The 26,964-nt window shown below is 47.1% G+C and overlaps 1 protein-coding gene across 6 annotated transcripts in view; it reads left to right on the top strand.

Moving 5' to 3' along the window:
- Window positions 1-26,964, top strand: part of LOC309390542 (disks large homolog 2) — a 303,450-nt gene that overhangs the window by 195,759 nt on the left and 80,727 nt on the right. For all 6 annotated transcript variants that reach the window (XM_081949959.1, XM_081949958.1, XM_081949963.1 and 3 more), the window contains one exon: window positions 18,040-18,154. In XM_081949959.1, coding sequence (XP_081806085.1) covers window positions 18,040-18,154 — 115 coding nt within the window. The remainder of the gene's footprint in view (window positions 1-18,039; window positions 18,155-26,964) is intronic.

The raw sequence follows: 26,964 nt of genomic DNA, 5'->3' as shown, positions 1-26,964 counted from the left end.
AAGACTGGTGTATGTCATAGCAAGTGACAGTTGCAAGTCGATGTAGAAAAGGGAAAGCAAAATTGGTTATTATTTAGAACATGGAGTGTACAATAATAAGGTTGGAAGGGAATAGAATAGAATAGAATAGAATAGAATAGAATAGAATAGAATAGAATAGAATAGAATAGAATAGAATAGAATAGAATAGAACAGAATAGAAGAATAGAATAGAATAGAATAGAATAGAATAGAATAGAATAGAATAGAATAGAATAGAATAGAATAGGAATAGGAATAGGAATAGGAATAGGAATAGGAATAGGAACAGAATAGAATCAGAGTTGGAAGGGAACTAGGAGGTCTTCTAGTCCAACCCCTTGCTCAGGAAGGAAATAACAAATATTTAGACAAATAGTTGTCCAATCTCTTCTTAAAAACTCCAGTGTTGGAGAATTCACAAGTTCTGGAGGCAGGTTGTTCCACTGATCAATTGTTCCCCCTGTTAGGAAATAATAATAATAATAATAAATTTAATTTGTTAGCCGCTCCCTCTCCGCAAGGGACTCGGGGCGGCGTACAATAAGAGCACATACATATATACATATAAACATACACATACACGCATACACATACACGGAGGAGGTAACAGTAATTAAATACATACAATAATAATAATAAAATTAGCAATTAAAATACCCCAAATTAAAAATTACAAATTTAAAAAGACTGTCAGGAGGAGTAGGATGAAACTACGGTTGAGCCAGACCAGATAATTGAAAAAGGTGGGTCTTGAGCTTTACACGGAAGGAGCGGAGGTCGGAAGTAATCCTGATGTCAAGGGGGAGGTCATTCCAAAGGGCTGGGCCCATCACAGAGAAGGCCCTGCTCCTGGGTGTCGCCCCCCCGACACTGTTTAGTGGACGGCACCCGGAGAAGTCCCTCTCTGTGCGAGCGGATTGGTCATAGGGATGTATGGAGCAGGATGCGATCCCGCAGGTAACTAGGTCCTGTGCCATGGAGCGCTTTGAAGATCGTAATCAAAACCTTGAAACGCACCCGATAGACCACAGGAAGCCAGTGCAGCTCGCGCAGGAGAGGTGTTACATGGGAGTACCTAGTACTCCCCATAATCACCCGCGCGGCCGCATTCTGGACCAACTGTAGTCTCCGAGTGCATCTCAAGGGAAGCCCCATGTAGAGAGCATTGCAGTAGTCTAGGCGAGACGTCACCAGCGCATGGGTGACTGTGCGTAAGGCATCCCGGTCCAATAAGGGGCGCAATTGGCGCACCAGGCGGACCTGGTGGAACGCCCCTCTTGCCACGGCTGTTACATGGTCATCCATGGACAGCCGGGCATCCAGGAGGACGCCCAAATTGCGCGCCCGCTCCATGGGGGCCAGTTGCTCGCCCCCGATGGCCAGAGATGGAAGCAACTGGTTGAACCAGGGGGCCGGGAGCCACAGCCACTCCGTCTTGGAGGGGTTGAGTTTGAGTCGGTTGTCACCCATCCAGACCCGTACGGCTTCCAAGCACCGGGACATCATTTTGACAGCCTCGTTGGGGTGGTTCGGGGTGGAAATGTACAGCTGAGTATCATCAGCGTACAGATGATATCCCACCCCAAAGCCACGGATGATCTCGCCCAGCGGTTTCATGTATGTGTTGAACAGGAGTGGCGAGAGGACCGACCCCTGTGGCACCCCACAAGTGAGGGGGCTCAGGGTCGATCTCTGCTCCCCTGCCAACACATGTTGCGTCCGGCCGGAGAGGTAGGAGCCAAACCACCGTAAAGCGGTGCCCCTAACCCCCAACCCCTCCAGCCGGTGCAACAGGATACCATGGTCGATGGTATCGAAAGCCGCCGAGAGATCTAATAGGACCAGGATAGAGGAACAACCCCTATCTCTGGCCCTCCAGAGATCATCAACCAACGCGACCAAGGCCGTCTCCATGCTGTGCCCGGGTCGGAAGCCGGACTGGCGCGGGTCTAGATAATCATTTTCCTCCAGGTGATGTGGAAACTAAGAAGGGAAGGTTGGAGACTGGACGATAATTGGCTAGCTCCGTTGGGTCCAGGGAAGGCTTCTTGAGTAAGGGTCTCACAACCGCCTCTTTCAAGGCGGCCGGTAGAGACCCCTCGCCCAACGAAGCATTCACTAGGCCCAGGAGCCAGTCGCGTGTAACCTCCCAGGATGCCAGTACAAGCCAGGAGGGACACGGGTCCAATAAACATGTGGTAGGTCGCAGACGTCCACGTAACCTGTCCAAATCCTCGATGGCAACCGAGTCAAACTCCTCCCAGAATGGTCTCTCAAGACTTCTCCTTAGTTCTAGGTTGCTTCTCTCCTTGATTCGTTTCCGTCCATTGCTTCTTGTCCTGCCTTGGGGTGCTTTGGAGAATAGGTTGAGCCCCTCTTCTTTGGGCAGCCCCTCAGATATTGGAACACCGTTATCATGTCACCTCTAGTCAGTGGTGGGTTTCAAATCGGACACAGCGGCATCCTCATGGACACACACGCATGCATCTTAGCGCCTCCACGATGCTCCAGCTGCTCCGCGGAGCATCGTGGAGGCATTGTACGCGCTGTGCGCAGAAGCGCAGAAGCCTTAAACACAGGCGGGGGGCGGGCCCTCCGGAGCACCGTACCAGAACGGTATCCGGTGCTCCGAGCTGGTTCTAGTACGCCCGTACCGGGATGTACCGCCTGCAACCCACCACTGCCTCTAGTCCTTCTCTTTGTTAGACAAGACAGGCCCATTTCCTGCAAATCTTCACTGTATAGTTTAGCCCAGTGGCACCATGGTTTGATTAGACATACTTAGTTTCCTCAATCCTTCGTCATATGATTCAACCCCCAGATCCCTTATCATCTTTGTTACTGTTCTCTACACTCTTCTTAGGGTCTTGACATCTTTTTCGTATCCTGGTGACCAGAACTGGACACAATAGCCAGTTCCCAAACACAACAAACCCTCTGTAGTTAAACAAATGTTCCCTTTATTAGGAGCACCAGCAGCCCTGGCAAAAAGTCAGTCCCTCCCGCCCTTCCCTCCCTCTCTCCCTCCCTCCCTCCCTCTCTCTTTCTCTCTCTCTCTTTCACACACACACAGCAAATTAACATGTCTGTTCGGCAGAGAGATGAATTGTTGTCTTCCACATCTATTCATCTCCAGCCCCTGCCTTTTATCCCCAGAGCTAGGATGGGGCTTTGCTAGCAGTGGTGGTTCTTCCGTCCCAAGGACCGGCCCATAGATTTCCACTGCTCTCCTCTCCTCTGCCTTCTGCACATTCATACATCAGGCCCTGGACCCAGCTGTTCCTCCTCTTCCTCATCAGCCATCTCCAGACCTGGGGTCTGTTGACTCTCCATCTGAGGGCTGACGGGCGGCCCAGGCTCCACCTCTGTCTCTCTCTCTCTCTCTCTCTCTTTGCCAATTCCAATTCCTCTTCCCCCTCGGAGCTCTCAGGTTGCCTTGATGCTGACCCTGAGTCCCACGCCTCCTCCTCCTCTGATTCAGCTACTGGAGGGGCCGGCAGCCAACAGATCAGAACAATTCAAGGTGTTGTCTCAGAGTTTATTTCAAAACTAGATTCCAAAACTGTATGCTTGATGGGAAACTTAAAAACCACCCTAGAAAATTTCAGGGGTCTTGGCAAACATCCCTATTTTAAAACTATTTAGTAGTCATCAAGAGTTGAGTTCAGCTTGAGGGCTAAGTTTATTTTTATTAATGATCATTTGCAGTCTCACAATAGAGTGTGTTCTCACGATGACTCATCACATGAACAAAACACTTATCAAATGGGTAAATGATATAAAACGGTCTATTAATTCTAGTCAAGCTGGCCATAATTACTACAGAGGACTCTTAATTCCATACTATGTTGGACTGATTGCAGTTGTTGAGTGGACTGCCGAGTTGGGTAACCCAAACAAATATTTCTGAATTCTGATGCTTCTCAAGTCCAACAGATCACCATCTCCTATGTTCATTCTCATCACTTCGTCCAGACACCACTCCTGTACCAATACGTAGTCCAGTTGCCCCAGCTTCATGACCGACATTTCGCAATGTTTGCGCCCCCGCCGCCATTCGGAGAGCTTGTCTCTGACCTCCGAGGAACCTGGTTCGTTCCTCTTGGTTGCTCGAGACACAGCTTCTTTTTCACCGTCCCTTCAAGATAGTTCTGGTCCAAAGACACGCACACACAGACACCCTGGCAATGGTTTGTCAGCCTGGATTTTTGTGGAACTCATCAGAGCCCGCTAATTCCAGTCTGTCTTGCTGCGGCGCTTCCGATCCAGGAGCAGACATTTTTGAATTCTGATGCTTCTCAAGCCCAACAGATCACCATCTCCTACGTTCATTCAGTCACTTGCCTTAAGTAATCGCAAACATCTCGAGTTCCATCCTTCCTACCTCTTTGAAGGTTGCACACGTAGCAAGTGTTAAGGGAGGTTATGAGTCATTATGAGACTGCATCATGCTTGCTCTTCCTTTCCGCTCTAGATTTGATCCCCTCTTCCTTCTTTCTTCATTTCTCATGCAACCTTATTCATTTATATTTGATCTCTGCAACCTCATGGTCCTCCTTGGATTGTCGTAGCACCTGAACCGATATCGCCTCCACCCCGCACTCCTTTGACTGTTGATACTGCAGCTCCAATGGTTGATTGCTATGAAGTCCATGAGACAAATGCGGCTCATATACCACAGCCTACTGTGTATTTTTCCAGTGGATTCTTCCACGGGGGAGTAACTGGAATGTAGGGGGACCTGGGAGGGAATTGAGGGATTCAGGAGCATCGTCTGTGGCCTGCACCTCAAGATTGAACACTGGGAAATCTCCAAAAGGCATACACAGTTCCCCCAAAAAGTGACTCTATATCAGTGTTTCTCAAACTTGGCGACTTTAAGTCCTGTGGACTTCAACTCCCAGGATTCTGGGAGTTGAAGTCCACAGGACTTAAAGTCGCCAAGTTTGAGAAACACTGCTCTATATGATTGGTGGACAATGGACAGTGGGTGGCCCAGGGGGGAAAGGAGACTTTTAACCCAACCTGCTTTTCGCGCGAAAAAACCTCAGAACTGGCATTGCTTCTTCTGTATCCACGTGGAATTATCAATAAATCCCATAGTCTTGGAAAAACAATGCCCCGGGGAGTTTCTTTTGCTGCGTAGGCCAAAGGGACAGTTGACATCTAACTTCCAGATGGGACAGGCAGGAGGTCTGATTCTAATTCCCTCGAAGTCTTTAGTACAAATGCATATATTAATTAAGAGGTTTTTGCTCTTGTTACTTAGGATGTAATTGAAACTAGGGGGTGTAACAGCTTGGATTTGCATGGTTTCTGAAAGACTGGCATTCTGTTGATAGTTGTTTCCATCGCTCACATGTCTTTTCAGGTCAATGAAGGGATTTCAGCTTTGTCTCTTTCCTACAATAGAATCATTCTAGGTCAATTTCATTGAGGGCCCCATCAGGGTTGTTTTTGAACTGGGGGGACGGGTATGTGTGTGCCTGGGGGGGGGAGCAAGCCAGGGGGCATGGCCAGCTCATTGTCACCCATCAAGGCTCTGTTTTAGGCTACAACGGCCTCCTGCAGCCCTCTGCCAGCAAAAATGGAGCTTAGGGAGGTCCATTTTCACTGGCACTATGGACCGGTCCTTTTATTAAACTAATGTGAATTCCTCTCATTCCCATTCAGCAAAGGCCTGGCAAACAGTCTTTCAAAGGTGAATTTATGGCCACAGACATTATCTATCTTGGAAAGCTGCCATGTAAATATTTTTCCAAATGCAGTGCTGTGCAAGGAAAGACAGTGCCCAGAGTCTCTGAGATTCACAGACAGATCTTCACACTCCTGAAAGAAATGAACGAATGAACAAATTGCTTCCTGCAAAAGCCCCCTCCCCTTTCTCTCCTCTTTTATTTCCTATGGGAGTGGCCAATCACTTGTGGCTTTATTCCCAAGTTGACCCTGATTTCTGAGCTGTTCTTTTCTTCTGGCAGCTCTGCGCATGCGCACACTGGGAACAGGCTCCAGCTGTTTCTCTGCCTCACTGCTGTCTAGCTCTGAAGACCGCTGAGAATTGACTTGGCCCCCTCTCTGCCTCCGACACAGAGCCCTCGTCCGAGCCTTCCCCAGTCTCCAGGACTGGCCCATGTTCCTCCCCAACCTCCTCACTTTTCGACTCTGCTGCCAGCTCCTCTGGCTACTGGCAAGCTACAACAATTTCCAGGGTGGCCCAAAGGGCCAGATCTAAGCAGCCCATGGACCAGATTCGGCCCCCGGGCCTTGAGTTTGACACCCCTGTTTTAGGTTCTGCTATGGTTTCAGTGGTGTGAGAGAATCCGCACACCATCTTAATCAGCCAAATGATGGCTTGCCTGGAAGTTGCTACAACTAACAACTTGACCCTATCACAGAGGAACGGAAATAACTCCCTATCACTGTTAGTTCTATTCTTCTCCATAAAAGACCCATAAAGCTTTTAAGTTCCATTATATCATGGCATTATACCAGGCATGTTGACTGGTGTGTCTATGTTCAGGTTGTTGTTTTTCAGGTGCTCCAGCAGCGGAAGTTTTGAAGAAGGGATTGGACAGCCATTTTTCTGAAATAATGTAGGTTCTCCTGTTTGAGCAGGACTAGAAGACCTCTAAGGTCCTTTCCGACTCTGTAATTCTGTAAGAATTACCCAGAGCTTCTCCGGACAGGACCATATCCCCTCAATTCCCCAACACTGGAAGTCTTTAAGAAGAGGTTGGATAGCCATTTGTCTGAAACAGTATAAAGTTTCCTGCCTAGGCAGGGGGGTTGGACTAGAAGACCTCCAAGGTGCCCCCCAACTCTGCTATTGTATTATTGTATTGTCTGAAGTGGTGTAGGGCCTTCTCCTTAAGCAGGGGGTTGGACTAGAAGACCTCCAAGGTCTCTTCCAACTCTGCTATTGTATTGTATTGTATTGTATTGTATTGTATTGTATTGTATTGTATTGTATTGTATTGTATTGTATAAATAAGTTCTGGTGGGGTTTTCCATTTTTTTCCTTATTGGTCATAGAATAAAACAAAATAACGGAATAACATTGATGGAAGGGATTTTGGAGGTCTTGTAATCCAACCTCCTGCCCAAGCAGGAAACCCTACGCCATTTCAGACAAATGGGTGTCCAATCTCATCTTTAAAACCTTCAATATTGGGATACCCGCAACATCTGGAGGCAAGCTGTTCTAGCTGTCAGGAAATTTATCCTGAATTCTAAGGTTGCTTTTCTCCTTGACAGGTTCAAACCCATTGCTTCTTTCATAGAATCATGGAATAATAGAGTTGGAAGGGACCTTGGAGGTCTTCTAGTCCAACTCCTTGTTCAAGCAGGAAACTCTATACCATTCCAGACAAATGGCTATCCAACATCTTCTTAAAAACTTCCAGTGTTGGGACATTCACAACTTCTGGAGGCAACTTCTGTTCCACTGATAACATAATTGTTCTAACTGTCAGGAAATTGCCCCTTAGTTCTAAGAGGCTTCTCTCCATGATTAGTTTCCATCCATTGCTTCTTGTTCTACCTTCAGGTGCTTTGGAGAATAGTTTGACTCCCTCTTCTTTGTGGCAACCCCTGAGATATTGGAACACTGCTATCATGTCTCCCGTAGTCCTTCTTTTCATTGAACTAGACATTCCCAGTTCCTTCAACTGTTCTTCATATGTTTTATCCTCGAGTCTCCTAATCCTCTTTGTTGCTCTTCTCTGCACTCTTTCCAGAGTCTCCACATCTTTTTTATATCAAGGCAACCAAAACGGAACGCCATATTCCAAAGGGCCACTAAGGCTTTGTACTTCTCATGATCTTGATTCTATCCCTTTATTAATACAGCCTAGGATTGAACTGGCAAGATCAGGTCTGTGAAAAACAATCAGCTTTATCCATATGTTCTTGGTCTTGTCCTGCCTTTGGGTGCTTTGGAGAATAGCTTTACGCCCTCTTCTTTGTGGTAGCCCCTGAGATAGTGGAAGACTGCTATCATGTTACCCCTAGTCCTTCCTTCTATTCCATTCATTCCATTTCATTCCAAAGCACACCCTATCAACTTCATTTCCCAAACTCATGCCTTTTCCACTCAGAAATGTAACTTACTGTATTTTTCGGAGTATAAGACGCACTTTTTTCCCTCAAAAAAGAGGCTGAAAATCTGGGTGCGTCTTGTACACTGAATACAGCATTTTTTTGCCTCCCGAAACCCTGCCCCCTTCACCAAAATGGCCGTGCATAGCCTTTAGGGGGCTTTCAGAGAGCTCCTGGGAGCTGGGGAGGGCAGAAATGAGTGAACAATGGGCCACCCCCAGGAGCACTCTATAAACCTCCTAAAGGCTATACCTTTTTCACGAAAAACAGGTTGTTTTTGGGAAGTCTGCAGAGTGCCAAAAAATCTTTTTTTAAAAAATGTGCCTCTTCAAAATCTTGGTGCATTTTATACTCCGGGGCGTCTTATACTCTGAAAAATACAGTGACTCTTAGGAGAGTCAGTCAAGCAAAGCTAAAACTTGAAAACAGGAGAGAGAAAAAATATAACCCATATTTTTATTTTTAATGTTGCCTTTTTATATTTGTGTCGTGTTTGTGCTGATAAATAAATAAAGGGAGACTAGTATGGATCCATTTCAACACAAATATAAAAAGGCAACATTAAAAATAAAAATATGAGTTTCTGTGTGCATGGTTTTCTGTGATGAGCTGAAGGACAGAAAGGGGGAGTAGTGAGCTCCCTCCCATATTTGGGCATACCAGGGGTTGTAACACAAATACATACCTATTTCCCTGGCTTATCTGATAAAGGAGAAGAGCCTGTGGCTTAGTGGCAATTACATTGGCCTAATATGCAATACAGCCCTGGTTCGAATCCCAGTACGGGTATGGCTAGCTGATGAGAGCTAAATAGCTTGAAATGGATCCATACTAGTCTCCCTTTATTTATTTATCAGCACAAACACAACACAAATATAAAAAGGCAACATTAAAAATAAAAATATGGGTTTCTGTCTGCATGGTTTTCTGTGATGAGCCGAATGACAGAAAGAGGGAGTAGTGAGCTCCCTCCCATATTTGGGCATACCAGGGGTTGTAACACAAATACAGACAGACAGACAGACAGACAGACAGACAGACAGACAGATGATAGATAGATAGATAGATAGATAGATAGATAGATAGATAGATAGATAGATAGATAGATAGATAGATAGATGATAGATAGATAGATAGATGATGTAGGTAGGTAGGTAGGTAGGTAGGTAGGTAGGTAGGTAGATGATAGATAGATAGATAGATAGATAGATAGATAGATAGATAGATAGATAGATAGATAGATAGATGATAGATAGATAGATAGATAGATAGATGATAGATAGATGATAGATAGATAGATAGATAGAGGTAGGTAGGTAGGTAGGTAGGTAGGTAGGTAGGTAGATGATAGATGATAGATAGATAGATAGATAGATAGATAGATAGATAGATAGATAGATAGATAGATAGATAGATAGATAGATACATGATAGATAGATAGATAGATAGATAGATAGATAGATAGATAGATAGATAGATAGATAGATAGATAGATAGATAGATAGATAGATAGATAGATAGATATAGCAAGAGAGGGCCATTTGACCTTGGCAAAAAAAAATCAAATTCATGCTGGGCCCTTAGCTGCATATTGATGTTTATATTAGCAGGAAGTACCTTTCTCTCTATAGTACAAAATGTTTTTTTTTCCTGCTGGTTTCACATGCCTGTTAAAAGCAATGGATCAGCCAAGTCCATGGGCCTCCACTTACAGCAGGGGAGGGCTTCAAACGTTTTAGCAAGGGGTTCACTGCCCAGTTGCTGGGTGGGCATAGCCATGGTGGGCATGGCTTAGTCGGGCTCCTGCACCACAGTGTGAGGGGGGTGTTTTCACCCTCCCCTAGCTCCCGAGGCTTTTCTCGAGCCTCCAGGAGGGCGAAAACAGCCTCCGCAGGCTACGGAGGCTCTCTGAAATGAGCTCGTTTCCAGCTTTCCCAAACTTCCGGGAGGCCCATTTTTCACCCTCCCCGCGCACGCCCTGCACTTACCTGCACCCAAAGCAGGCCACATCAAGACTCCTGGGAGGGGAGGGGTGGGCGGGGCCAGCCAGGAGTGGGATTTGGGGGTTCTCCAAACTGCACAGAATCTTGGCTAGATTCCGAACCTTTGCGAACCCCAGCGCCCATCCCTGCCCCTCAACTTACAACAGTTTGTTTAGTGACCAAAGTTACAACAGCACTGAAAAAAAGGGACTTATGACCATTTTTCACACTGAGGACGGTTTCAGTATCCATGAGGTCATTCTTCTGGCAAGCAAAGTCAATGGGGAAGACAGATTCACTTAACAACCATGTTAGTAACTTAACAACTAGAATGATTCACTTAGCAAATGGGGCAAAAAAAGCTTGTAAACTTCACCATCCTAAGGACCCCTAGGAGGATCTGTTGTAACTATGGTACTAAGTCGAGGACCACCTATTTAAAAACTCCCTGTTTATGACCCCGTAATACCTTAATTTGGGGTAGAGTCGTGGTGACTGGATGGAGCTGAGCATTTACTGGCTGGATGCCCTTCCTGACGCCTATGCAGAGTTCACAGCAGATATTTTCTCTTTGCGCTTTGAGAGAGACACATCTGCCGCTGTCTAGGTTTGAACTCTCAACCCTCCAAGTGAGAGGCGAATGTCTTCACCACTGGGTCACCCGGCCACTCAGTCAGCCGAGGATGATCTATAATGATCTGTGAATCTATAAAATGAAATGGTTGTGGAAGCACATCCCTGGACATAATAACCATGACTCACAGATAAGCCCATGTGAACTTAGTGAAATGGATATTGTCATGCCCCTTCAGAGCCTGAATCTGCGGAAAAAGACGAGCTGGAGCCGGAGCTGACGGAGATCGATGGGGCAGCTTCGTTAGCTTCGGAGGAATGTGAGGAGGAACAGGCCGAGGCAGCCCAGGGCCCTTCCGGGTTGGGACGGCTTGTTAGCAGGGAGGAACGGGGGCAGGATGACCGAGAGAGGGCAAGCAGTGGACATCTCAGGCAATAAACAAAGACCTCCCCCTCCTGATCCCTGAGAACGGAGAGTGGAGAGAAGGCAGGAACAGTGCAAGCTCACCCAATGACTCGGGCAGAGAGCGCCCTGCCCCTCTTCCCAAGGCACACCTGGGGACTGAGATTTAAGGAGATGCTGTGGGGAAGGGCATTTGTCGGGAACAAACGCTGAATTGGTAGTGTTTGGTGTGCCGGTACAGACAGTTGGAGTTTTGCAGGACTGCTTGCTTATTCCTGACTTCGTGGACTCATTGTTTGTTCCTTGTTGCACGGACTCATTTCCCTGTCCCTTTGTTTTGCTGGACTGGGCGCAGCCAGAGGCTGCTCTGTGTGCGCGTGCATTTGCTTGCTCTGGAACTTGTCAAAAACGCGGGAGCATTTGAGATGACATTTGGGAGCATTAAAGGGGAGTTTCAGCTGGCTGTATGACCTTTGTGCCTTGTCCCGGGTCATTGCAGGCATTCTGCTCCGCTCTAGTTATGAGAAAGTTCACTTCTGCTCCGAGTAGAAACTGGCGATGATCTGACGCTACGCATTCCCGAGACCTAGCTTTTGATCCTACTCCTCGCTCCACACTCGGAGGCCTAAATTTAGACGCCAACTCCCACGGCTGTGTGCACAGAACGTCTCTGTTATTTATTAAAGGGATAAGCTGAAACACAAGCATGGGATCTATATACAGAAGTAAAACGATCTAGCTGAGATATCAACAGCGGAGAACCGGAAGGAAGATAAACCAAAGCCATCTCTGGCTTTGTAAGACATGCAGGCATGAGATCATCTGTTTCTGCAGAATGAAGAACCTGGTTGTGGTGTCTTCATAGCATGGAAATGAGAAGAAGGCCTTCATTTTCTCCTTGCATTTGTCCTGAGCCAGCAGAAACAAGAAACAGACTCCTCCCGAAAAAAAAACCTCTTTATTTATCTCCTGTGAATTCGAGAAGTCCAAGCAAGAGTCCTGCAAGGAGTTAAGTACAGCAACAGACCTTATCAGTTCATTACGATAATTGCAAGGCCAATTGCAAGACAAAAAGTTGCAAATTAAGTTCTGACAAGCAGTCTTTAATGCACAAAACACAGTGAGTAAAATCTCCAGAAATATGAACTGTCGTCTCCTACAACCACCATTCCCCCTTTCCTTCTATTTATTCCCCAACCAGGGAGGGGCCATTCAGCATCCACGTGTGCCTTTCTTCCCGAGTCGACTCCTTGTCCTCCGTTGTTCTCCTCTCCTAGGAGCTCGGCACATACGTGCATCTGAAACAGGCACCAGCTGTTCTTCCTCCTCACTCATTTCAGCCTCCGAAGGCAGCTGCCTCTCTGGTGGCTGGGAAATGTCGGATGGCCCTTGCTCTATCTCTGCATCTGACGCAGAGCATCCATCAGAGCCTTCCCCAGGCTCCAAACTGGCCCCACTTCTTCCCCATCATTGTTTGAGTCTGCCACCAGCTCTGCTGGCAGCCGGCAGGCCACAAACAACATGGACATTAACTTATGACCACAATTGAGTCCAACATTTCTGTTGCTAAGTGAGATATAAGTGAATTTGGTCCCTTTTTATGACCTTTCTCGCACAGTTATTAAGCGTATCGCTGCAGTTGTTAAGTTTGTTACTTGGTTGTTAAGTGAATCTGCCTTCCCCATTGATTTTTGCTTGTCAGATGGTCACAAAAGGTGATCCCATGACCCCAGGATTCCGCAACCGTCATAAATATGAGTCAGCTGCCAAGCAGCTGAATTTTGATCACGTGACTTTTAGGGACGCTGCCAAGTGTGAAAAACGGCCCTAAGTAACATTTTTCAGTGCCGTTGTGATTTTGTACGGTCACTAAACAAACTGTTGTAAGTTGAGGACTACTTGTATTGTGTATTTATAGTAAATAAAGGTGGGATATAAATTAAATAAATGCATATCCCCTAACAAAAGAGAAACAATTCTTTACAGGTCCAAAGGTGGTTTTTTTCAAGAGGCAACTGGGCTTTCTGGTTTTTCTTTGAAGACGTTTCACTTCTCATCCAAGAAGCTTCTTCAGCTCTGACTGGATGGTGAGGAATGGAAGGATTTAGATTCCTTGCAGACAGCTGGTCATTTGTATCCTTTTAGAGGGTCGTTGAGGCCACTTGGAGATTTCTCTGCAACCTCGGGGTTTGCAACACAGTCCTTTCAGCAGTTCCAAAAAGGCTGCACACCAATGGTGGGTTCCAGATCCTGTTGCAACCGGTACAGTTGCAACGGGGCCCAGTGTCCTCAACATGAACGCATATGGCGTACATGCGTAGTACTTTCCAGCGACGCCTCCGTGATGCTCCAGCTGCTCGGCGCAGCATCTCGCAGGCACTGGTAAGTCACAGGTAAGGAGCTCAGGTAAGCAGGTGGGCCCTCCGGAGCACCTTACTGGAATGGTACCCGGTGCTCCAGGCAGGCTCCGGTACACCCGTACCGGAGCGTACTGCTGCAACCCACCAGTGCTATATCCATTTGCACCACTCAGGACACAGATAATCCTCCAGGTGGCCTCAACGACTCTCTAAAAGGATGCAAATGACCAGCCCTCTGCAAGGAGGATAAATCCTTCCATTTCCCACCATCCAGTCAGACCTGAAGAAGCTTCTTGGATGACAAGCGAAACGTCTTGAAAGAAAAAACAGAAAGTCCAGCCGCTTCTTCAAAAAAGCACCTTTGGGACAACCATGACCTGGATGACTGAGAATCTCCACAGAAATTCTTTGCAGACTTAATTTTTTAAAAAACGAGTCCAATCGTGTAATTCCTTCCCTCAGGATCTGCCACGGATCATTTACCTTCAGGCAGTCTTCCCTTTCTTCTGACAGGTGCCTGCAGCCTACCTGAGGCAGCTCTGGCTCACCTGAGGCCTTCCTACTTGAAGCAGATGCAGGAAATTATCTTGTGCCACTTCTGAAAACCATATAAAAACACACCCATTGTCACACCATTTTGCAGGGAGGAGGGGGAAAATCCAGACAGAGTGGGAGAGCACGACCTTCTCGCATGACTTTTTCCTGACCTAGGCTTCCCCAAAAAGCATGAAGCAGATTCCTGGTCCCGACAAAACCCCTTTTATTAAACGAATGTGAATTCCTCTCATTCACATTCAGCAACGTCTTTCAAAGGTGAAGTTATGAACACAGACCTTATCTAGCTGGGAAAGCTGCCATGTAAATATTTTCCAAATGTAGTGCTGTGCAAGGAAAGACTTGGCAGAGTCTCTTGAGATTCACAGATAGATCTTCACACTAGCTAGATACCTGTGGTTCGTGATGAAACTATGTGATCAGGCAATGCAGGAGAAATCCAGTTCAATTCGTTAGCTCAGTGGTGGTCGGTGATTAAAACACATAAGGCAGTATAGCTCCCACCACCTTGAATCCGGAAGCAGTTCCATAGGTGGAAGGCGTAGACATTTTGGTGAGGTAAGGAGCCCCAGACCGCTCCTGAGTGAAGGAGTGGAATGTCTGCCAGTTTGAACTGAGGTAACGGAATGTGAGGCAGCTGGCAGTTGGAACAGAGTTCTTTTCAGGTGGGGAGGGGGAGTAGAACTCCTTAGCATTAGAGCGTGTTAATTATTGTATAGGAAATACTAATGATCTGATGGTCATTTCGAAAAATCCTTTCTTAGCGAGCACCTAGAAGACAAGAGGAATATACATGCCAAATTTCAAGCTTGTATACTTTATCGTTCTGGAGTTTTCGTGATGATTGAGTGGTATTTGGCTTTTATATATATAGATAACTAAGTAAGAACTACAAGAAGTCCTTGAGTTATAATCAGAGTTGAACTCAACATTTCTGGAGCTAATGAGACATTTGTTAAATGAACATGGCTCCATATTATGACCTTTCTTGTCACAGCTGTTAAGTGAATCCCTGCAGTTGTTAAGCTAGGAACGTGGCTGTTAAGTGAATCTGGCTTCCCCATTGACTTTGCTAACAAATGTCTCATGTAGTAACATAAATTCTGGTCTCAATGGTGGTCGTAAGTCGAGGACTATCTGTATACTACACAAATAACAGAATAGCAGAGTTGGAAGGGACCTTGGAGGTCCTCTAGTCCAACCCCTTGCTCGGGCAAGAAACCCTATATACCATTTCAGACAAATGGTTGTCCAATCTCTTCTTAAAAACTTCTAATGGTGGAGCATTCACAACTTCTGGACACATTGTTCCATATAAGTAGGTTCCAAAATGAATAAATGTCCTATCCAAAGGGAACTTTGACACAGACACATTGGTCTTGACCTCAGCAAAATTAGTGTTTATTTATCTGACTATATTTTTATTCCTGGATATGTCATTGCCTTCCCCCTGAGTGTTTGCGCCATCAGATTTCCAGCAAAACCTGCCATCGGTTAATGATTTACGTTGATTCCTGATTTATGAGGCTGTTCTTGGATGCTCTCGGGAGCATAAATCAATTTGATTTATGTACTGCAGCATATCGATCCGCCGACATTCTCTGACTGGGTCATAGCTGCCTAAGAGAACACCACATTGTAAACCTAACTAGACAAGTAAGATTTTTTGCAAATTAATTCATGCGTTTAGACATACTTAAGATTTATATGTACATTTTACATTGGATTACGGCACTTGATTTTCCTATGTATTCCTGCTTAGGTTAGTCACTTTCATTTAGATGTAGATGTGGGGAATGTTTGTGTATTTGGCTTCTGCCAACAAAATAAGTGTGAGTCCATGGTACCTGCAGAGGTGGCCTTTTCACTACTCTCATAAAATTCACATTTCGGATGTTGTATATAATAATAATAATTTGTATTATTACACCAAGAGGTATTAGATGTATCAATAAAGGAGAACATTTGGTGCTCAGGACTGAAATGAGGGGTTCTTGGTGCTCTCTGAGCTTGGTTGTTTCTCTTGCAGACGTCTCATGACCCAACTGGGTATGATTATCAGGGCAAGGGGGAGCTGAGGTTTTCTCTCTGTTTATATACAGTGGCTTGTCCTGTCAGTGTTGGTGAGAGCGTTCTTGGTGGTTCCTTCATAGCACTGATGACGTTATCTAGTTTGGGTAATCCAATGTCTGCAAGAAAACAGCCAAGCTCAGAGAGCACAAAAAAAAACCTAGACCTAGAAAAAAAACCCTCCAAGTAACACCACACTTGGAATACTGCATTCAGTTTTGGTCGCCACGATGTAGAAAAGATGTGGAGAATCTAGAAAGAGTGCAGAGAAGAGCAACAAAGAGGATTAGGGGCCTGGAGACTAAAACATATGAAGAACGGTTGCAGGAACTGGGGATGTCTAGTTTAATGAAAAGAAGGACTAGGGGAGACATGATAGCAGTCTTCCAGTATCTCAGGGGTTGCCACAAAGAAGAGGGAGTCAAACTATTCTCCAAAGCACCAGAGGGTAGACAAGGGTAGAAACTAATCGAGGAGAGAAGCAATTTAAGAGAAATTTCCTGACAGTGAGAACAATTAATCAGTGGAACAACTTGCCTCCAGACGTTGTGAATGCTCCAATACTGGAAGTTTTTAAGAAGATGTTTGTCTGAAGTGGTGTAGGGTTTCCTGCCTAAGCAGGGGGTTGGACTAGAAGACCTCCAAGGTCCCTTCCAACTCTGTTATTCTATTCAGATATAGTGGGGTGCAGCTAGAGAATAGATTTCACTCAACCTTAGGAGAAACATCTTGATGGTTCTCTTGATTTTGGAGACAATTTGTCTTTCAGAGGTCTCGAAACAGAAAATGAATGAAACTGCATGGTGATTTAGGAGGGCCATAAGAGGTTGGACTAGATAACCAAATGGCTGATTTCATAATTCACAGAAGTAATGGTACAACCTCTAAGCCTATGATTTTATAATTCTACAGGTAGTCCTCGACTTACAACAGTTCATTTAGTGATCATTCAAAGTTACAATGGCTCGATGACTCATTTGTTAAGGGAGTTTTGCTCCATTTGACGACCTTTCTTGCCCCCGTTGTTGAGTGAATCACTGCCATTGATAAGTGAGGAACCTGGCTTCCCCATTGACTTACTTTGTAGAAGGACGCAAAAGGCGATCACGTGACCATGGGACACTGCAACCCGTCATAATTATGGGTCAGATCACAAGCATCTGAATATTGATCACATGATCATGGGGCACAGACTGGTCGTAAGTGTGAAAAAGGGTCATAAGTCACTTTTTTCAATGCCAGTGTATCTTTGAACGGTCACTAAACAAACTGTTGTAGGTCGAGGACTACCTGTACTTGAGCTTTAGGCTAGATTATGCAATCCGAAAGCAGTGTAACTTTGAACGGTCACTAAACAAACTGTTGTAAGTCAAGGACTACCTGTACTTCAGCTTTAGGCTAGATTATGTAATCCAAAAGCACCTTAGGAGAAGAAAGTTAATTTAGATTGGCAATATTTGCTAATTTCAGAAGTGAGAAATTTGCTGTCATGTTATTTCATCTTCTTCAAGCACAGACGTTCCAAAACACCATTAGAGGTATAACTAAATCCATTGGTAAAGGCAAAGATTCCCCTCGCACATATGTGCTAGTTGTTCCCGACTCTAGGGGGCAGTGCTCATCTCTGTTTCAAAGCCGAAGAGCCAGCGCTGTCCAAAGACGTCTCCATGGTCATGTGGCCAGCATGACTAAACACTGAAGGCGCACGGAACGCTGTTACCTTCCCAACAAAGGTGGTACCTATTTTTCTACTTGCATTTTTTACGTGCTTTCGAACTGCTAGGTTGGCAGAAGCTGGGACAAGTCATGGGAGCTCACTCCGTTATGTGGTGCTAGGGATTCGAACCATCGAACTGCGGACCTTTCTGATCAAAAAGGGTCTTAGCCACTGAGCCACCGCATCCCAAATCCATATAAAACGATAAATCAATTTATTTAAAAAGGGTTTTTTAATTTGGTTTGTTTGTTTGCTTTACAGAATACGCTCGATTTGAGGCCAAAATCCATGATCTGCGCGAACAGATGATGAATCACAGCATGAGTTCCGGGTCAGGCTCCCTGCGAACCAATCAAAAGCGTTCTCTCTATGTCAGGTAGGCGGACCAAGTGTTGCCATTGGCCAGTGATCCATGTCGGGTGGAAACTACATCCAAAATGGCGCGTCGTCTTCTTAGATTTCTTTTTGAAGTTGTAGAAAAGGGTCGGAAAGAACTGGAAAAGGCTGTTGTTTGTTGAACGAACAAAGAAGTGTCAATCTTTCCCTTTCTTGAGTTATTATAGGTAGTCCTCAACTTACATCCCCAACTGAGCCCAAAATGTATGTTGCTAAGCGAGACAGCTGTTAAGTGAGCGTTGCCCCATTTTACGACCTTCCTTGCCACAGTTGTTAAGTGACTCACTGAAATGATTTAAGTTAGTCACCTGTTTGTTTGCCTGTGTCCTCAGGGTCACCTGGGCAATGAATATGGGTGTGGAGCCCCCCTGGAACTAATGGAATCAGAAGTGGGCTTGAAAAATTTCAGCAACAGGTTCTCTGCTCAGTTGCTCGGTGGGCGTGGCCTACTTGGCCTCCTGTACCATGGCGGGGTGGGGGGGTGGGGCGTTTTTGCCTCCCCCGGGCTCCAGAGGCTTTCTGAAGGCTCGGAAACAGGCCCATTTCCGGCCTTCCGGAACTTCCGGGAGGCCCGTTTATCCCCCTCCCTAAGCCTCCGGCTCTGCACTTACATGGCATCCAAAACGGGCCATGCGGAGACTCCTGGGAGGCGCGGGGCAGGGCCAGTCAGGAGTGAGATTTGGAGGTTCCCCGAACCGGCCATAACGTTAGCTACGCGTTCTCCCGACCCCGGGTGACCCCATAGCAGCCCACCTCTGGAGAGAAGGACCAAGCTACAGAGCTGTGCTTCCTGTAGGACACCCTCTGTCCTATGTCCCCACCAACACAGGGATGACTCTGTGCCATCCGCACTCCAAAGTGAAGCGCAAAGGGTTCCTGCAGTCTGCAAAGTTTGGATTTCCAGAAGAATTGCAGACTCTAGGAACCATCCACACCCCAGCCTGAAAAGCGGGCAATACAGACTCTGAACAGCAAAGAGACACAAGGCAGAAAACATCCCACAGAAAGTGCAGACCTACAACACAATCCCCCCAGCAGCTCCGTGAAGGCGCCACACCCATTTGCGCTACTCAGGTGACCCTGAGGACACACAGATAAGCCTCCAAGTGGTCTCAATGACTCTCTAAAAGGATGCAACTGACCAGCTGTCTGCAACGAAAATAAATCCTTCCGTTCCCCACCATCCAGTCAGAGCTGAAGAAGCTTCTTGGATGAGAAGCGAAACGTCTTTAAAGAGAAATCAGAAAGTCCCGTTTCTTCTTGAAAATAAACTGCTTTGAGACACAGTCAACACAGAAAACAAGATTTGCTTAACAACCTCTTGATTCACTTAACAACCGCAGTGAGCCCCTTAACCATGGCAAAAATTGGTTGTAAAATCAGACACGATTCACTTAGCCACCACTCTACTTAGCAATGGAAATTCTGGTTCCAATTCTAGTTTTAATTCAAGGACTACCTGTATCCTCTCCCACCCTAACTATATTGTTCTGACCGAGTTCCTCAAACAAGGCAAATCCTCTGAAGGGAACTGAAAGATTCCTTTAATTAGGAGTGCCGGAAGCCCCAGCAAAAAGTTTCTCTCTCAACGTAGGCGAAGAAGTCCGGCTGGCCGGGAGATGAATAGTTCTCTGCCACATTTATTCATCTCCGCCCCCTGTTTTTTATCCCCAGAGCTAGGGTGGGGCTTTGCTGGCAGCGGTGGCTCTTCCATCCCAAGGACCAGCCCATGGGTTTCCACTGTTCTCCTCTCCTCTGCCTTCTGTGCATCCACATGTCAGGCACTGGACCCAGCTGTTCCTCCTCTTCCTCATCAGCCACCTCCAGACCTGGGGGCTGTTGACTCTCCATCTGAGGGCTGACGTCCACCGCCGTCTCTCTCTCTCTCTGCCAGCTCCATTCCCTTTTCCCCCTCAAAGCTCCCAGGTTGCCCTGATGCTGACCCTAACTCCCACACCTCCTCCTCTGATTCAGCTGCTAGAGGGGCCGGCAACCAACAGACCACAACATACGTTTTCAGTGGTTTACAGAATTTCATCAGGGTGGAAACCATACAGATCTCTGGGGCAATATTCTTCCAGAGGGTAGGCACTATGACCAACAGAGCCTGTTGATAAATGGCATCCTTTAATTGGTGGAACCAGAAGCTGGCTGATTCTACTAGAAATTCCTAGCAGTAAAAGTGGAAACAATTATCCTGAGACTTGGTGGGCCCACTTTCTTGAGATGTGTTAAGCAGGAGTTAGGTAGACCTAATGCGTGTATCTGCACTCCCTTCGCTGTGTAGGATGCTGAACTCAATGGCCTAAAATCGTTCCTCCTAGCTCTGTTTCTATAAATTAAGAATCTTAATTTCCCTTGAGTGAGGAGTGTGGTACGGCAAGATAGAAAAGTACAGCGAGAGAGAAAAGAACATTTTCCTCCCCGGAGGCATAGTTCTAGAAAGCGGAATAACGGAATAATAGAGTTGGACGGGATCTTGAAGGTCTTCTAGTCCAGCTGCCACCAACTGCTGGTCCCTGGACCACTGGTGGTCTGTGAGAAAATGTTGGTGGTCCACGGAATAATTATTTGCATTTTTTTTTATATTGCACTAACTCAGGAGACAAAGTGAATCATTATAAGGGAGAACGCAGAGAATTTAGCTGCAGGTGGGGAAACAGAATTAAAAACAGAGATGCTCTCAGCGCAATAAAGGGAGAAACCTTTAAATTGTGTAGGGTTCACACACGCGTCACACACGCCAAACTATAAGGAGGGCACAGAATATCTTCAGAACAGAGAAGTAAAAGTAACGATCTAGAGCAGCGGTCACCAACTGGTGGTCCATGAGAAAATGTTGGTGGTCCATAGAAAAATTATTTTTATATTTCTTATATTGCTCTAAATCAGGGGTCCTCTAACTATGGCCCCTGGGCCGGATACGTGCAATGAATGCTTGTGTGGCTGCAGAGAGTCTCCCCCTTCGGGGTCCTTTTGTGTGGGTCAGAGGGGGGCAGAAATTCTGGCTTGGGGTCTGCTTCAGCCTCCTGGTGTGGGGCTTTGGGCGAAGGCTGGAGGGGAGCGCCGCTGGGGGCAAAGAGCCGGAGGGCCTTGTTCCAGTGGGACTGCATCATGGCCTGGAACTGGCTGACCATCTCAGCACTCTGAGCCTCCAGGCGCTGGTACCTGACCTTGCACTCCCACAGGTCTTCCCTCTGCTTGGAAAGCCTATGCTCCTAGTCCTCATTGAGGTGCTACTGCTGAGCCTCCTTCTCGGCCAGATCCAATTTGAACTGAGTTGTTTTGCCCACTCTTTCTCCTGGTGGCTGCTTAGCTCCAACAACAGCTTCCTGTTGGGGCCCTAAGGAGCCCGGGCAAGAAGGCGAGGAGGGGCGAGTAGAGGCTGGTGAGGCGACTCTTGATGTGAGTGACATCAAGTTGGCCATGCCCACCCAGTCACATGACCACCTAGCCACGCCCACCCAGCTGGTCATTAGGCAGATCATATTAGTGGTCTGCGGGATTTAAAATTATAAACGCAGTGGTCCCTGAGGTCCAGAAAGTTGGTGCAACTCAAGCAGGGTTATTTTCTATATTTGCTCTTTGGATTGTAAGGACTACAAATAATACTCCAGCAGGAAACCTGGGCCTATACCATTTCAGGCAAATGATTGTCCGATCCTTTCTTAAAAACCTCCAATGTTGGAGCTCCCACAAGTTCTGGAGGCAAGTCGTTCCACTGATTAATTGTTCTGACTGTCAGGAAATTTCTCCTTGGTTCTCGGTTGCTTCTCTCCTTGATTAGTTTCCACCCATTGCTTCTTGTCCTGCCCTCAGGTGCTTTGGAGAATAGCTTGACTCCCTCTTCTTTATAGCAGCTCCTCAAATATTAGAACACTGCTTGGGAAAGGATTGTGATTCCTAGAGATAGTCCATCAGTTGGCAGCGCTTGACCCATTACTATTGAGCGAGGTGTCACCTCTTCTGTACCTGGGCATTTTGTTTTTCTTGCCTAACTGTAGAACCTTATTTTTTTCACCACTGAATTTCCTTTCCTTAATTTCCTATTTTCTTTTCTTTTTTTTTCTTTTTGTATATTTTAGACAATAATTTTTTAAAAAAATGAATTTAAAAAAAGAATCTTCTCAAACTCCACAACTTGAAAGCATCCATTCTCCAGCACTCGGCCTTCCTTATGGTCCATCTCTCCCTAATACATTTATCTCTATTGCCCCTTTAATATACATTGCATAAACAAGAGAGATAGAATCAAGATCCTGTGAAGTGTTAATACCACTTTATAAAGCCTTGGTAAGGCCACACTTGGAATCCTGCATTCAGTCTTGGTCGCCACGATGTAGAAAAGATGTGGAGACTCTAGAAAGAATGCAGAGAAGAGCAACAAAGAGGATTAGGGGACTGGAGACTAAAACATATTTAATTTAATTTAATTTAATTTAATGCTTCTAGACCGCCCCCTCTCCCGAAAGGGACTCGGGGCGGTGTACAGTTCATACAAAATATATCAGATACAATAAAATTAAGTATGTACAGTTGACAGTTAACATGGAGGAGGTAAGAATGACATTAAAAGAACTGTACAAAGCAGATTAAAATAAGTTCAAACCCCTAAAAACAAATACAGTGAATTAAAAAACCCCTAAAATAACCAGATATAGTGCGTTTGCCAGGAGGGACAGTTGAATTATGCCAGGCCTGCTAATCGGAACAGGTGGGTCTTCAGTTTTTGCCGGAAGGAGCGGAGGTCAGAAGTGGTTCTAATGTCGGGGGGGAGGTCATTCCAGAGGGTTGGGCCCATCACAGAGAAGGCCCTACTCCTCGGTGTCGCCCGCCGGCATTGTCCAGTGGATGGCACCAGGAGAAGTCCCTCCCTGTGTGAGCGTATTGGCCGCAGGGATGTATGTGGGAGGATGCGATCCCGCAAGTAACTAGGTCCCGTGCCATGGAGCGCTTTAAAGATGGTAATCAGCACCTTGAAACGCACCCGGAAAACCACAGGTAGCCAATGCAGCTCGCGCAGGAGAGGTGTTACGTGGGAGTACCTCGTACTCCCCATCACAGCCCGCGCGGCTGCATTCTGAACTAACTGCAGTCTCCGGGCGCGTCCCAAGGGCAGCCCCATGTAGAGAGCGTTGCAGTAATCCAGGCGGGACGTCACCAGCGCATGAGTGACCGTGCGTAGGGCATCCCGGTCCAGTAGGGGGCGCAATTGGCGCACCAGGCGAACCTGGTGGAACGCCCCCCTTGCCACGGCCGCCACATGGTCATCCATTGACAGCCGGGCATCAAGGAGGACGCCCAAATTGCGCGCCCGTTCCACAGGGGGCAACTGCTCGCCCCCTATGGCCAGCGATGGAATCAGCTGGCTGAATCGAGGTGCCGGTAGCCACAGCCACTCAGTCTTGGAGGGGTTGAGTTTAAGTCTGTTGTCCTCCATCCAGACCCCGACGGCCTCCAAACACCGGGACATTACTTCGACAGCCTCGTTGGGGTGGTTTGGAGTTGAAATATACAGCTGAGTATCATCAGCGTAGAGGTGATACTCAACCCCAAAACCACGGATGATCTCACCCAGCGGCTTTACATATGTGTTGAACAGGAGAGGCGAGAGGACCGACCCCTGTGGCACCCCACAAGTGAGTGGCCTCGGGGTCGACCTCTGTCCCCCTGTCAACACACATTGCCTCCGGTCGGAGAGGTAGGAGCCGAACCACCGCAAAACGGTACCTCCGACTCCCATCCCCTCCAACCGGCGCAATAGGATACCATGGTCGATGGTATCAAAAGCCGCCGAGAGGTCTAATAGGACCAGGATAGAGGAGCAACCTCTATCTCTGGCCCTCCAGAGATCATCAACCAACGCGACCAAGGCTGTCTCTGTGCTGTGCCCAGGTCGGAAGCCGGACTGGCGTGAGTCTAGATACTCGGATTCGTCAAGGTGTCGTGGAAACTGCTGGGCCACCACATTCTCAACAACCTTCGCTAGAAACGGAAGGTTGGAGACTGGACGATAGTTAGCTAGCTCCATTGGGTCGAGTGAGGGCCTCTTAAGTAAGGGCCTCACCACCGCCTCTTTCAAGGCGGTTGGTAAGGATCCCTCACCCAATGAGGCATTCACCAGGCCCAGAAGCCAGCCTCGTGTCACCTCCCAAGATGCCAGTACCAACCAGGAGGGACACGGGTCCATTAAACATGTGGTGGGTCGCAGCCGTCCACGCAACCTATCTAAATCCTCGGGGGCAACAGAATCAAACTCCTCCCAGGATGGTCTCACAAGACTCGCTGTTGGCGGCTCGTCTGGTCCACTGAGTGGGGCCCATCCGCTCCGGATCTGAGCGACTTTGTCCTGCAGATATTCCCCAAATTCCTCTGCTCTGCCCTGTAAAGGTGCCCCCTGCGTCCCCTGTGACAAGAGGGAGCGGGTCACCCTAAACAGGGCAGCAGGGCGGTTATCCGCGGACGCAATAAGGGTGGCACAATATCTACGTTTGGCCGCCCTTAATGCCACCAGGTAGGTCCGCAAGTAGGATCTTACCTGTGTTCGATCAGATTCGGAGCGTGAGGACCTCCACCTGCTCTCTAGACGTCTCCTGTGACGCTTCATCACCCTCAGCTCCTCGGTATACCAAGGAGCCCGGGTGGGTCGCTGCCGCAGGAGAGGTCGCAAAGGCGCAATCCGGTCCAAGGCCCCAGCCGCCGCCCTATTCCAGGCGGCCGCTAGGTCCTCCGACCGAGCGCGGGTCAGGGCTACAGGTAATGGCCCAAGCTCCGTCTGGAACCTATCCGGCTCCATCAGGCGCTTGGGGCGGTACCAGCGTGGACCGTCTGGTCCCGCCTCCTCGCGGTGGGGGGTAGCGCCAGGGAAGTTAAGCCGGAGACATGAGTGATCTGACCATGACAGGGGTGTAACAGTAAAATCCCCTCTACCCAGATCACTCGTCCACTGCTCAGATACAAAGACAAGGTCCAATGTGTGGCCTCCTTCGTGTGTGGGGCCCTGAATTAACTGGGTCAGGCCCATGGCTGTCATGGAAGCCATGAACTCCCGAGCTACCTCAGATGCTGCTCCCGTCGACGGCAGGTTGAAATCTCCCATGACCATGAGCCTGGGGATCTCAACCACCGTCTCCGAGATCAGCTCGAGGAGCTCGGGCAGGGCTGCTGATGTATAGCGAGGAGCCAAGTATACAATCAGCAAACCCAACTGCCTCCGTGGGCCCCATTTCACACCAAGGGACTCACACCCGGATATCTGAGGAACAGTGAACTCCCTCGGCTCTAGACCTTCCCGTATAACTACCGCCACCCCACCACCCTTACCCAGGGCCCGAGGCTGATGGAATGCACGGAAACCTGGTGGGCACATTTCCACGAGGGGTAAACCACCCTCGTGGCCCAACCAGGTTTCCGTTATCCCTGCAATATGAAGAACGGTTGCAGGAACTGGGTATGTCTAGTTTAATGAAAAGAAGGACTAGGGGAGACATAATAGCAGTCTTCCAATATCTCAGGGGCTGCCACAAAGAAGAGGGAGTCAAGCTATTCTCCAAAGCACCTGAAGGCAGGACAAGAAACAATAGGTGGAAACTAATCAAAGAGAGAAGCAACTTAGAACTAAGAAGAAATATCCTGACAGTTACAACAAATAATCAGTGAAACAACTTGCCTCCAGACGTTGTGAATGCTCCAACACTGGAAGTGTTTAAGAAGATGTTGGAAAACCATTTGTCTGAAGTGGTGCAGGATTTCCTGCCTAAGCAGAGGGTTGGATTAGAAGACCTCCAAGGTCCTTCCAGCTCTTATTGTTCTATTCTATTAAAATATAATGGGTTGTAGAAGGAGCTATAAGGGGTTGGACTAGATAACTAAATTTCATAATTCAGAGAAGTAACGGTACTACTTCTAAGTGTATGATTTTATAATTCTACAGGTAGTCCTTGACTACCTATAGAATTCTTTAGTTCATTTAGTGATCATTCAAAGTTACAGTGGCTAAGTGGGTCATTTGTTAAGTGAGTTTTGCCCCATTTTATGACTTTTCTTGCCACCATTGTTGAGCGAATCCCTGGACGTTTTTAAGAAGATGTTGGATCCCCATTTGTCTGAAACGGTGTGGGGTTTCCTGCCTAAGCAGGGGGTTGGACTAGAAGGCCTCCAAGGTCCCCTCCAACTCTGTTATTCTATTCTATTCTGATATCTCTTCCCATGCTTTCATTTGGAAAGACATGTCCCTTCTGCTGCTTCTTTGGTTCAAGCACCTTGATGATTAGGGATGGAGAGGGAAGGCAATTTTCCCCCAGCATCACCTTTTCCCTGCAGTGATGATTGCTCATGGTGGAACTAATTCAGCTGATGACCTTACACAGATCCAATTAAGCCCGGGCTTTTAAGAATATGTCAGCATGACAGGGAGAGGACCCAGTTGGGTGGAAAACACTGCCAAAAAGTTTAGAGGGAAGATTAATTGTGTTATTTTGGCTGGTGGTGGACGGGGAGAGTCAGGACAATTAATCAGCAGTGGTTCTTGAAAGCATTTCTAGAGCAGAACACCATTAACTGAAAACTGCCTATTGAGGGGGTAAAGGCAAAGAAACTTTGGGAGAATCTGTCTAAAGCCAAGTTTCTCAATCTTAACAGAATGAAAGAGTTGGAAGGGAGCTTGGAGGTCTTCCAGTCAAACCCCCTGCCCAAGAAGGAGATTCTATATCATTTCAGAAAAATTGTTGTCCAATATCTTCTCAGTGATGGAGCACCCACAACTTCTGAGGGAAAACCACTGATTAATTG

Source organism: Natrix helvetica, assembly GCF_964273705.1.
Source record: "Natrix helvetica genome assembly, chromosome: 4".
Classification (NCBI taxonomy): Eukaryota; Metazoa; Chordata; class Lepidosauria; order Squamata; family Natricidae; genus Natrix; species Natrix helvetica.
This window is presented reverse-complemented; position numbering and strand designations above follow the sequence as displayed.